A 12,497-nucleotide genomic window follows, 5' to 3' on the forward strand; every position below is an offset into this window, starting at 1 on the left:
ATGTCATTTATGTGGAGTTCTGCTTTGGCCCTGAAGTCTGCTCAGCTCCCTGTGTTTAGACGGATGCCTTTCATAGCTGCCTGGAACGCACCAACAGATCATTGCTCCATCCGATATAATATCACAATCAGCTTAGGAATGTTCCATGTGATTGGAAGTCCATTTGCCAAAGCAAGAGGACAGAATGTGACCATCTTTTATGTCAACAGGCTGGGATATTATCCCTGGTACACATCACAAGAAATCCCAATCAACGGTGGCCTCCCTCAGAATTTCAGCTTGAAAATGCACCTGGAGAAAGCTAATCAAGATATTAATTACTATATTCCTGATAAGGATTTCACTGGGCTGGCAGTCATAGACTGGGAACACTGGAGACCACAGTGGGAGCGTAACTGGAACACAAAAAATATTTACAAGAGACAGTCGAGGAAACTAATTTCCAAACTGCAAGAGAATATTTCTGCAAATGCTATTGAACATTTAGCTAAATTTTCTTTCGAAAAATGTGCTAAGGCTTTCATGAAAGAAACAATTGAACTGGGGATTAAAAGCAGGCCCAAGGGCCTCTGGGGATATTACTTATATCCTGACTGCCACAATTACAATTTCCATGAGCAGAACTATACTGGCTCATGTCCAGAAAACGAACTCATGAGGAATAATGAACTCTTGTGGTTGTGGAATAGCAGTGCAGCATTATATCCCTCCATTGGCATTAAGAAATCCCTCGGGAGCAGTGAAAACACGTTACGCTTTTCACAGTTTAGAGTGAAAGAATCCATGAGGATTTCCTTTATGACCTCACATGATTATTCTCTCCCAGTATTTGTATACACTCGACTGGACTATAGAGATCAGCCTTTGTTATTCCTTTCTATGGTAAGCTCTCTGGAGATCATCAATTTTGTGGCTTCTGTAGAACAAATGCACCATTGCTGTGGACCAGTGGAACTCTTAAATAAGGAAGGGCTAATTCACATTTAACTTCAATCAAGAACATCCAAGGGCATTTGGTTGGCCACAATGGGAAAATAATATTGGATTAAATAAGACCTTGCTTTGATCTAGCAAGTTTCCTTTTAGGTTCTTAAAAACACAGGGCAAATTCTCTCTCCTTCACCATCTTCCATTTCCCAACTAACTAACCATTTCCCTACCACCACATCTCTATCATTCCTGAGTCATTCTTACACTCTCACACAACTATTTCCTTCTCTTTCCTAATACAACTCTTAGATTTGATTAATGGCCATTGTCTCTAGTTGGACTGGAAAATCTATGAATTAAGTTGCTAAGAGTCATTGGATTGTGATAGAGGTGCAAGTTAAATAAATGTTTAGTCATGGCATTGAATTTATTTGAATGTCAAGTAAGAGAAGCCTAATATCAAAATATCTGGAATGCTGCAAGTATTATAATCATCCCTAGCCCTCAATTCATTTTTCTTTTATGCCAACATTTCTTCATAGAAAAAAAAGTTCCTTGGCATATCAAATTGCAACCTTAGTTATTTTGGGGGAAAGCATTTGAAACAATTTATTTTAACCCATCTCAATATCATATCATACCTTTGTGTTCAGACATCTCATGTCTGAAGAATCATTTACTTTTTTGCTTTTAATTGACTGTTCTCACTCCACTTGCCTAACTAATGACCCAGGATTTGTTTGTTTGTTTATCTAATTTATGATTTCATTTGAATATTTATTTAAACATTTATAAATCTCAGGTTTGGTTTTCTATATTTGAAGTCAACTCAGCATGAAATAAATATACTATATGGACAAAACAAACTTAATCACATCAGTTAAAGACCTTAGGGCTTCATCTGCACAATGCATAAAGTCTGGCTGATTTCATCTCTCTCTCTCTCTCCCTCTCCCCCCCCTCTCTCTCCCTCTCTCCCTCCCTCCCTCTCCCTCCCTCCCTCCCATCTTTCTGTGTGTATTAGCATCTCCAATTGGTTAGTGTATGGTTCACATTTTGTTCTGAGCTTCTTCTCTCTCTTTAATAACAGTTTCTTACAGCCAAATACATAAAATACAACCTTAAAAGACAGAAATAGGACTGTTGAAAAAATAATATCCGATCTCATGTTTTGAACATGAGATTTTTCTAGATTCATGACAAAAAGTATTTACACAACGTCTATCTTATCTTCAAATTGGCACGCTGAAATTAAAATAACAAAATATCCTTACTACAGATATAAAGCAGATGTAAAATGAAAAACATTGAAACATGAATATTTGCAGCAATTAGTTACTAATTCTTCTGAAAGCTTGGCTACTCAGAATGGGGTACCTCATAATGATGCTGTTAATTTGCCTGTTTTTAATGACCCCAGTGATGATATACAATAATTGACTGGTAATATTTTCTTCTGTTCCTGTGTAGCAAGATCTTGTTAGCACAATTGGTGAGAGTGCTGCCTTGGGAGCTGCAGGAATTGTTATTTGGGGAGACATGAATTTAACATCATCAGAGGTAAATTAAAGCCATTGTTTTAAAATCTTTAACTTGCCTAAAAGTCTTCCTTTTGACCCGACATTCTTTAATATGGTAGACTGACTTTTTATCTATCCATTTTTTCTTATGCAAGATCAGATTATGAGTAGGAGAAGCTTCAAGGATCATTTCACAAAAACTTATAACATTCTTTCAAAGCTTTGGAACGTAAGGTTACATGGAGTTTTCAATATATATATTTATGATATAGACCGTGGCACGACAAAACTGCGGTCCACTAAAGCGCGCCCGATTAAAGCGCGTACCTGACGTCATCAGCAGCGCGACAAATACGACCGTGGAGAAAAAAGGGTGCTTTAAAAAGTGCTTTTAAAGCAAACCGATTCACGTTAAGGTAAGGGTTAGGGTTAGGGTTAGGGTTAGGGTTAGGGTTAGGGTTAGGTTAAGGGTTAGGGTTAGGTTTAGGGTTAGGTTAAGCGTTAGGGTTAGGTTTAGGGTTAGGTTTAGGGTTAGGTTTCGGGGGGTTAGGTTTAGGTTTACGCGTTAATTTTAGCTTTACCGCTCACAGCGTGCTTTTTTCGTCGCGCTGTGATGAAGTCAGGTACGTGGTTTCGTCGAGCGCGCTTTAGTCTACCACGGTTTTGTGGTGGAACCGATATAGACATGGCATTGAACAGCCTTCCCATGATTTGCATATTTCTTCTTTTTTGCAGTCCAATTGCACAAAGGTGAAGGAATTCATCGCTTCTAAATTAAATCCCTACATCACCAATGTAACCAAAGCTGCGGAGGTGTGCAGCCAGCATCTGTGCGGGAATAATGGACGGTGCATACGAAGAAATTGGAAAGCTTTGGATTATCTTCATTTAAATCCTCAGAATTTTCAAATCAAAGCTTCAAAGAATGGAGTTACTGTGAGAGGGGTAGCATCTTCAACTGACCTTCAAACAATGTCTGAGAAATTCACTTGCCATTGTTATCAAGGATTTGAAGGAGCTGATTGCAGGGAAATCAAGACTTTCGGCTGGCAACCAGGGCATTCTGTCAGTTTAATCTCATCCAGAATAGTAATTATGATTAACTTGGTTTCCTTCATCTTTTTAATTGTTGAGATTTCTTTTTGACAATGGCAAAGTAGTAATTCCCCGTAAGATCTGTTGTTCCAGAAGAGCAATAGAAATATAAAGACAGTTATCCTATGAATTCTTATTTCGATGCATGAGGTTGTAGACACACATAAAACCATAGTTTAACTCACCTTGATACAGTGATCTTGGCGTGCAACAGGCAAACTTCTGCATTGGTTTAAGTTGCTTGTATAATGGTGTCACTAAATAATTTGCATCATACTTGACATAGTGATGCAAATAACATTGCTATGCTAATGATAGAATCTCTGCAATTGCATCCTTTAATATTTAATGGATGTTGCCTAGAATAACACATCCCCCTCTCCACTCCTTTCAATCTATTACAATGAGAATGTCCTTCTATAGGAGACAACTTGAAACTAATGCATGCAGTATTTTGCTTCTGCGAGCTAGCTTTTTGGTGCTTTCCTACTAATGCAAACATGTAAACATTGGCAGCTGCATTTTGTGCAACCCGGTTTTATTCCACTGTCACAGCTGCCAAAAGGAGCAGCAGTGAAGTCTCAAGCACCGTTTCATACAATCATCAATTTTGCTCCACTCTTATTCTAAGCCAGGGATATCAACGTGCTGGCCCCACCCCCACCCAGTTTAGTGAAGGGGGGGATTCCAACACATCACATGACGATGCCGTGACGACGACATGAGTTTGACACCCTTGCTCTAAGCATTACTTTTGCAATAAAAAGTAAGTGTAGTCATCATCCTCTCTGTAATCTGACCAACAATTCTTCCAGCTGGCCAAGAGGACAATGCTCAAAAAGGTAGTTTAATTTATTGGGAAGAGAAGCACTTCAACAAGGTGCTAGAATTCACCTGCAATGAAGTAATATGTTGCTTAGTCAGATACATGCTTACCTACACCACATTGCGGGTGGCCAAGTATCATTTATAGGAAGTAGTGTCAAAATACAAGGCAATCCCCTTGGTGTGACAAGCACATGACCATGGTGCTTTATAAAAATAGAATGAAAAGGGTAGACTTCATTGGCCATTTCCAAATAAGGTGACTCTTTTCTGAATTATGAAACCAATGCTTCCTTTTTTGTTCATTTCATTTTAATTTGATCTCCAGACACCTACACAGATGAGGCAACTAAAAGGAGAGCAAATACTTCAGTGTTAATTCCAGGTGAGGTGAGGCATTTGTCCTGAGTCAAGAATGTCTAAAGCAAATGGCAGAATAAAGATATCATCTCAATTGCCAATGCCTTTTTATCCATCCAATGGGATTGGATTTGTCCAATCCCGCTCTCAGTGCAAACATTTGAGCTGATTTTCAGCTAAGCTAAGACTCTGCTAATGTTCCCATCGCTTGTAGGTTTCTAGGCTTCTAGAATTTAGAAGAAGCTCCTAAGAATCAACTCCCAGAATTCTCCAGCCAGCAGAGTTGAACTCCACAAGTCTTAAAGTTGCCAAGTTTGAAGATCTCTAATCTAAGATATGTAAGAAGTAAGGTGCAATTATTAGAAAGGGAAGTGGTAGCACCTTGGGCGGGGGAGAGTAGGTATGATTATTTGTTGCTTTTGATTGGTTGAACAGTCAGCCAGATATTTAGACCTAATAAGTCCTTCCCAAGGACCTGGGATAGGCAGACGTTGTTGTTTTACGGAGTAACAGTTATTGAATGATGGATTAATGAAGTCTTAAGTTTAAAGAGCAAAATGGATGCCTTAAACCTTGCAGATACACACTTCTGGTTTAAAGCATGAAACCTCTATGCACCTCTGAGACTCATGATCAGTTTAATTAATGGATTAATTAACTAAAGCTTAATTATGACAGGCAATTATTATACCTTTGTATTATGAATTAGCATTATTATTTGATGGGAATGAAATGGATTAGTGCGAGTAAGGAAATTATAATAAACCTTGGTTCAATTGACTGAAGGAGGTAGTTGGTAATTAGTAATTAGTAAAAGATCATTATCATGCTACAACAGGACACCTAAACCAAGCATTTTTATTTATTTATTTACCAGGAAGTAGGAAAGCTTTTCTGTAAGAAATTAGATCAACCCTTCCCAAATGAGGAAAGTGAAACAGTTGTTTCAGTACCCATGTGGATCTAATGATATATAGTGCTGTTCTGCACTTGGCAGCATTACTTTACTCTATTTTATCAAGAGGATAGAACACAAAAGACAAAGTCTTTTCCTGCTAAATAACACTCATTAGCATAACAAGCACGAAATATAAGCAGTTACTTTTACAGGTCCAGGTAAATGTATGAAGACATAACTGCAAAAAAAAAAAAAAAGCTATCACACACATTATAAATAATAGTACAAAACCAAGAAAAGAATATAATATTACATTGCATATATGCACACATTTTTAAATTCCATAATCATAGTATTGTGTTATTTTTATTCAATAACACAATAGTTCAATAAAAACTAGGGCATGTATTAGCCATACTGTTAAAATATAGAGCCTTTCCTCACTTGTACCCAATCACAGAACAAACATACCTTGGCAGAATCTTCTTTTTTCCTATGTCCCCAGGATGTTACGTTTACTTCATTGCTAGCCCATGACTGAGACTAGCTTAAGTCATTCTTAGCTGTAGTAGCATTCAAATAAGATGCTTCTCCTTATTCCAACATGACTTAGGGCACGAACAACCAGATCTCATATGTAAAGAGTTTGAAAGTAGCTACTTTATTGTTCAATGCCTATTCCACGAGAATCATCCTGGACTGATAACTTTCACCTGGGAAAGATTAAGTAAGGTTCAAAGACATTTGAGGATGGGGATGACCTCGTCCTCTTGTGTTTACATCATAATTCCAACATAATTTCCCGTTTGAACCCTCCCAACTAAGATGATTGGTCTCCAACAATAACCCAATGTAGCCTCAAAACATGTAACATTTAGTAAGCTTTATCCTACTTCAGTAAGAAGTCAAATTGATATAGGGACTTAAAACAGAAGAAATAAAGGCAGGATAAGGATTGCTAATGGGGACAGATTTCATATTGGTATTATTTTCTTCTGATTTAGGAGCAAGGTTCTAGTGGCTCTTCTTTAAATTGAAATATTGACAATGTTTTTGTCTTCTTTAGGATTTTCTGAATGCATGAGTTAGTTTTAATTCTTCAAGTCTGGTTAGGCATCCATATAACCACTATTCTGTTTTGGTGGTAGAGAAAGAGCAAACAGGCACAAAAAACTGTGAGAAGACAGTTGTGAGCTAAGTGAAAAGAGACAATACAACCCAGATGTGAGATGATGGAATTTCAAAGAGAGAGCCTGTCTTAATTTACTCACTGAAATTCTAGCTGGGTGTGAGGTCTTAAGAGTTTTCAAGAATTTGGTCTTATACCAGACTAGCAATTAAGAGATCTGTCTGATATCGATGCTACTTTTAATTCTTCAGTCTTGTCCAGCTGTGGGAGGCTTTGCAGGGCCCAGAAGTAAACAGCATGATTTATTTTAACTAAAGCCCAGATAGAAGCTTTTTGGTGCAAAGTGAGTTTAGGGTAGAATTGGAGTGGGCATTATTTTAGTTTTAGAGCATATCATATTGTATTTGTATAATATATAATGAAAAAGTGTCTCACCCCAATGGTATTGAACCCACCCGCCCCCGGCAGCAGAGGGGACATACTACAGAACCTGTTGGCCAAGGATTTCTGGCTGGTGGTGTCCAGGAGAACAGCCTTTTCTGTCATGGCTCCTGCCCTATGGAACATTGTCCTCTCCAAGATGAGATCTGCATCCTTTTGGCCTTTTGAAAAGGGACTAAATATCTGGCTGTGCCAATTGGCCTGGGGATCCAACGGGTGCATGTCATTCTGGAGGTGGTTAACAGACCAAGATAAGACCCCCCCTCTCTTCACTGTGTGCATCTTGCTGCCTTCTTTGCCATATTGGCTAAATTTAAAGATAGTTCTGGTGTTACTATTTATTATTTTAAAGTTTTAATGTTACAGCTTGTTGTTTCATTGATTGTAAGCCACCTAGAGTCACTTTTATGTGAGATGGGTGGCATAGAAGTTTAATAAATAAATCAATAAATTTAAATAAATTTAAACAAACAAACAGTGTAGTTCTATTCTGTTTCCCAGCTTACGGTGGAAGGTATGATGCTGACAATTTTCAGCAATGGTGGCTGAAGGGGATCTGAGCCCACACAAAAAGTGTCTTCAGGTTTGTTTGTAGCCTTGGGACTTCAGATGCCCATAATTGAACTAAGGATGCTGCTATAATCTGTCTGGGTGGGTTTTATGCTTTCAAAAGGCATCTTGACTTCATCCAGGTAGTCTTTATCTAAACATCCTAGGCATGAAATCCTCTTACCTTCAGTACGGTTTGGAATCAGGAGCAGGTGTGTGTGCAGAGCCTTCTGCGCATGCATAGAGTGTCCGTGATGATGTGGGTGGAGCCTCCCGCTGCTGCCACTACTGGTTCGCCCGGACCAGGGCAGAATAGCACCTCTGATCCTAACCCGTATGGAAGCACATATACATTTGTTTGTATATACAGAATCTTTGCTCGCTTGCAGATAGTTGTAATGAATACAAATTTGCCTTTCTGGAAATTAATGAAAGACAGGGATTTTTCCAAAGGGCTCATGTGATGAGTACTCTAAATAAGCTACACCTGGATAGGATCTTTCCTTTCCTTTCCTAGTTCACCAGTCTGAAGACTGGTGCAAGAAGCATGCACCTAAAATGAAAGAAACATGACTATCCTGATCTATTTTAAGTTTTGGAAATGGGTTCTCTTCTTCTCTGGCATTATCCAGCATTTAATCTTTATCATTTACAATCAATTGGAGGTTATTTTCTGACTTTTATTACCAAATTCCTTGCTAATCTATTTTCTATTTCTTTGGCTTTGCTTGCAGAAATATCAGGTAATTTTTGATTATATTCCATTGTCTGGAGTATGGAATTGTTGCTACAAAGATCCATATACGCCATTTAGCTGGAAGCAAGCCCTATCAGAATCCATGGGCCTTATTCCTAAATGTGTAGATTAGCCCTGTAAAACATGGAGAATAAATAATAGAAAACAAACCTTTCATAGCTTTGTAGAGGTTATGAAGAATTTCACAACCTAGATCTGGTACAAAAAAAAATTCATCTTTCTTTCAGCTGGACACGTGTACTTTAAATCACTTATAGAGAAAATTGAGAGTAAGAATGGTGATTTCTCATCTACTTAATTAAATTAATTAAACCTTCTTGACAATTAAGACTGAAACAGATACCATATCTAAGTTATACCTAGTTGGAGGAATAGAACTGATATATAAAACTATTTTACAATCAACCACTAGGTTGTAGCAAAGAGATGCATATAAGGAATTTGAAGAACAAGTTTTTAATTTAGATTTGTTCCAATTGTCTTGAAATGGCAGGGCTATACAGATGATTTTGTAGATTTTCCTAGCCACTGTATTTATTAGTATATTTACAAATAACGTTGCGCCGAGAATATTTCAGACTAACAGACTAACAGAGATAGAGATAGATAGATAGATAGATAGATAGATAGATAGATAGATAGATAGATAGATAGATAGATAGATAGATTTTAACCTTCTCTATTCCATGCTACAATTCCTGGAAGCTCTTGTCACCAAACCTGGATTTTCTACAATGTTGTTATTTATTTTCAACTAAAATATTCAGACGGTTCTCAGAGCAGTCTGCATGGCCAAAATTGTATTCTCTGTATTCTTAGTCTCACCACAGTGTCTCTCTTACAGACAATAAATATCTCTCTGTTTTGTCCCTTGAGTGATATTAAGGGGGCTATTCATAGCTCATCTGGAGGTTATGAATACTCTGAATACCTGAAGGGGGCTATTCAGTTTGAAGAGACTATGATCCAGCCAGCTTCTCTTAAAGAGTATTGGCTTTTACTCAGAATATCTCTGGTGATTTTCAAACACGTCTTTTCTCTCTAAAGAAAAGTGACAAAGATCACTTTTACTTTTTACTGCCAGCCTGCAGCGTGGCAGGGATTATACGGAGATGAGAGGGGGGAAGCATAACTAAAAGAGAAAGAATGGCTGCTTTCAATGACATACTCCTGCTCTGGCTCCATCTGGCTTGTAAACATGAGCAGAAGGATGTTGCTCACTCTTCATTTAAAGCATCCTAGTTCTCCAACTTGTCTCCCCAAGAGATTTTAGTTGGCACAGTTTCAATTGGCAATTCAAATACTCTTTATATTGAATAGCTTTTTGATGGAGCCAATTTTAAACTAGGAAGTCTGGTCATTGCATTGCCCCTTGACAATTACAGTAAGATGTCTACTTTGTGATTTGTTTTTCAGATGTAATGTTTGGGCTATCATGTCTTATATTTTACTGAATTGTATTGCATATTACCCATACGGTTTGGTTTTGGCACCACACAGACGTTAACTATAGTAATAAACTAGCATAATCATTCAGCAACAAAAATGCTACATAGAATTATGATATTCTTGGGCTGTTACAGAGATTCTCCTGTGACACAAGGCCACCATTGATTTAACATTTTAATTGTTGAAGGAAAAAAATATTCCTGATTCTTCTAAATGACATTTCATTTTTTGTACTACTGGGGGAGAAAAGGATACTACAGCAATAAATAAATACATACATAAATAAATACATGTACAATAATTTGAAAAAAAAAAGGAAAAACAGAAATTGCATCTTTTCTGGATGTTTGCAGATGTTAATCTATATAGAAATTAAAGTCAGTCTCTGTATTAGATATTATGTAAAATGAAACTTCCTTGTTGAGTAGAATGCTCTATTAGGCGATGCATTCAGACTCAAAATTCCATCTGGTTTTAAAATTTCCTTCTTTACCAAAGATAGTAATTGTTTCTATCTATATCCGTCCGTCCATCCATCCATCCATCCATCCATCCATCCATCCATCCATCCATCTATCTATCTATCTATCTATCTATCTATCTATCTATCTATCTATCATCTATCATTTCTAAAATTAATCCTGCTCTGGTGTCCAGTCTCATACAGTTCCAACAGGTCCTTAGCCTCTAAAGATAATTTGGGGTAATATAAATGGCAGGAAAAGGGAAACAATGAAAAACCTTTTGAAAATTATCTCAATTAATTTGTCTTAGCAACTTGAGCTAATTTGTAAAAGACTGATTTCTCCCTACCCAGCCCACTTTTTGATTTAATTTGAGGGTCTTTTCATTATTTTTCTCATTTATTCCATTTTAACCATATAAATAATGAAGTATGCATTCTTTTTCTGTCTCCCCCAATGGGAAGATTGAGAAAATGCTGATACATATACTCACTCAAAGTGCAAATGACCATCTCAGATACATTATGTGCATATGGACACATTATGCAAAGGTTTAGCTTTCTTGAGAAGTCTGTAGTGCTGGGAAAGGGGAAGGAAAAAGTAGATGACCAGCAGCAACTAGATGGAATCAACCGCAGTATTAATAAGTGCTGCACTGGAAGATCTGGAGAGTCCTGTTGGGCAGTGGTCTCCAACCTTGGCAACTTTAAGACCTGTGGACTTCAACTCCCAGAGTTCCTCAGCCAGCTTTGCTGAGTCCACAAGTCTTAAAGTTGCCAAGGTCGGAGACCACTGCTGTTGGGGACACATCATCCTAAAGACCATCTGTCTATATGGTCATCAAGAGTCAACACCAACTCGATTGCACATAATCAGTCAAAGGAGTAAAACAATATAATGGAACTATTCCCATAGCAAATACATATTTTAAATGTTTGAAATAGATAGACAGATGAGAGATACATAGATATTATTTATTAATAATATCTATATATCAGTCATTGACCAACTAAATAATAATTTTATGTTACAAACATTATAAAGCCCTATTTTCCAAGACTAATATAATTCAACATAACTCTTGAATCTAAAACTTTCTGGCTTTATTCACATGGCCACCAAACATGATAAAAGTTGTTTCTTGCTATTGTTGATCTTCCAGAAATATCATTTGGGTCCAGAAACTTGATCCATTTCATAGAGCGTTTTGTGATCATTTCTAAGTTTTATACTAAACAGTTCCTTTACATCTACAATATTTCTTCCCAACAGCCTCACACTAGGTATTTATTTTAATCAACCACAAATTATCTGTATGAAAAGAATTTATTATATTGTCTAATCCTAACCCTTACTGTTGTGGCTCAGCAGGAGCCTTTGGAGCTGCTATCAGACTCTGACAGTGAGGGGCCCTATGAGTCAGGCCTGGAGGAGGTGGAGGGCCCTGGACAGGGTTCTGACTCCGAGCAGGGCTCAGAGAGACTAGTTGGTTCCCAGGTAATGACTGAGCCTGGATCAGTGGGGAGGAGACAAGAGAGGCTGACACAGAAACCTCCTGTGAGTTGTTTCAGGATGCATGCAGGAGAAGGGCTGACCGACGTAAGGAACAATTGAGGACTCACAGGAGATGATGATGAGCAGCTATTGCTCATTATGATCTCCTCCTGCGGATAAAAGACTGATGGTGCCATGCCCTGGTTGCAGAAGTCAACGTTCCATTTCTGTTCTAGTCAACGTTCTCTGTTCGTGTGCAACCATCGAGAAAAGCACTTGGATAAGTGACTTGATTTATATAATCCTGTTTTGTTGTAGTTTATGAGTGAGGACTTTTGCCAGAGCATTTATCTGTGTTTATTTTGAGCTTGCAGCCAGCAAGAGCCGGGACTGATAAAAACATTCCTTTGAACGTTCTGTTTGGCTTTCGTTTCTGAACGGACAAGGTGGGGGTCAGAACACCTTACTATGCAGTAAACACTATATTTATTGAATTTGCTGTAAATTTTGTTATGTACTATTTTTATGCTGGTCTACAACCAGAATTAAATAAATATACATATTTATTCTGAATATTATTCTGTAT

The 12,497-nt window shown here is 37.6% G+C and overlaps 1 protein-coding gene across 1 annotated transcript; it reads left to right on the forward strand.

The window, feature by feature from the left end:
• On the forward strand, positions 1-8,616 carry LOC116511681 (hyaluronidase-4-like). The gene is made up of 4 exons (XM_032221851.1): positions 1-882; positions 2,401-2,490; positions 3,186-3,515; positions 8,482-8,616. The coding sequence occupies exons 1-4, from the start codon at positions 1-3 to the stop codon at positions 8,614-8,616; spliced, it is 1,437 nt and encodes a 478-aa protein (XP_032077742.1).
• The last annotated feature ends 3,881 nt before the right edge of the window (positions 8,617-12,497 follow it).

Source organism: Thamnophis elegans, chromosome 7 (genome assembly GCF_009769535.1).
Source record: "Thamnophis elegans isolate rThaEle1 chromosome 7, rThaEle1.pri, whole genome shotgun sequence".
Lineage (NCBI taxonomy): Eukaryota > Metazoa > Chordata > Lepidosauria > Squamata > Colubridae > Thamnophis > Thamnophis elegans.

Bases quoted from the DNA above. Each gene is read 5' to 3' on its own strand.
- LOC116511681 (XM_032221851.1), top strand. From the start codon at position 1: ATGTCATTTATGTGGAGTTCTGCTTTGGCCCTGAAGTCTGCTCAGCTC. The intron at 2,491-3,185 runs GTAAATTAAAGC...TCTTTTTTGCAG, and splicing joins TGAATTTAACATCATCAGAG to TCCAATTGCACAAAGGTGAA. The intron at 3,516-8,481 runs GTCAGTTTAATC...CTTTGCTTGCAG, and splicing joins GCTGGCAACCAGGGCATTCT to AAATATCAGGTAATTTTTGA.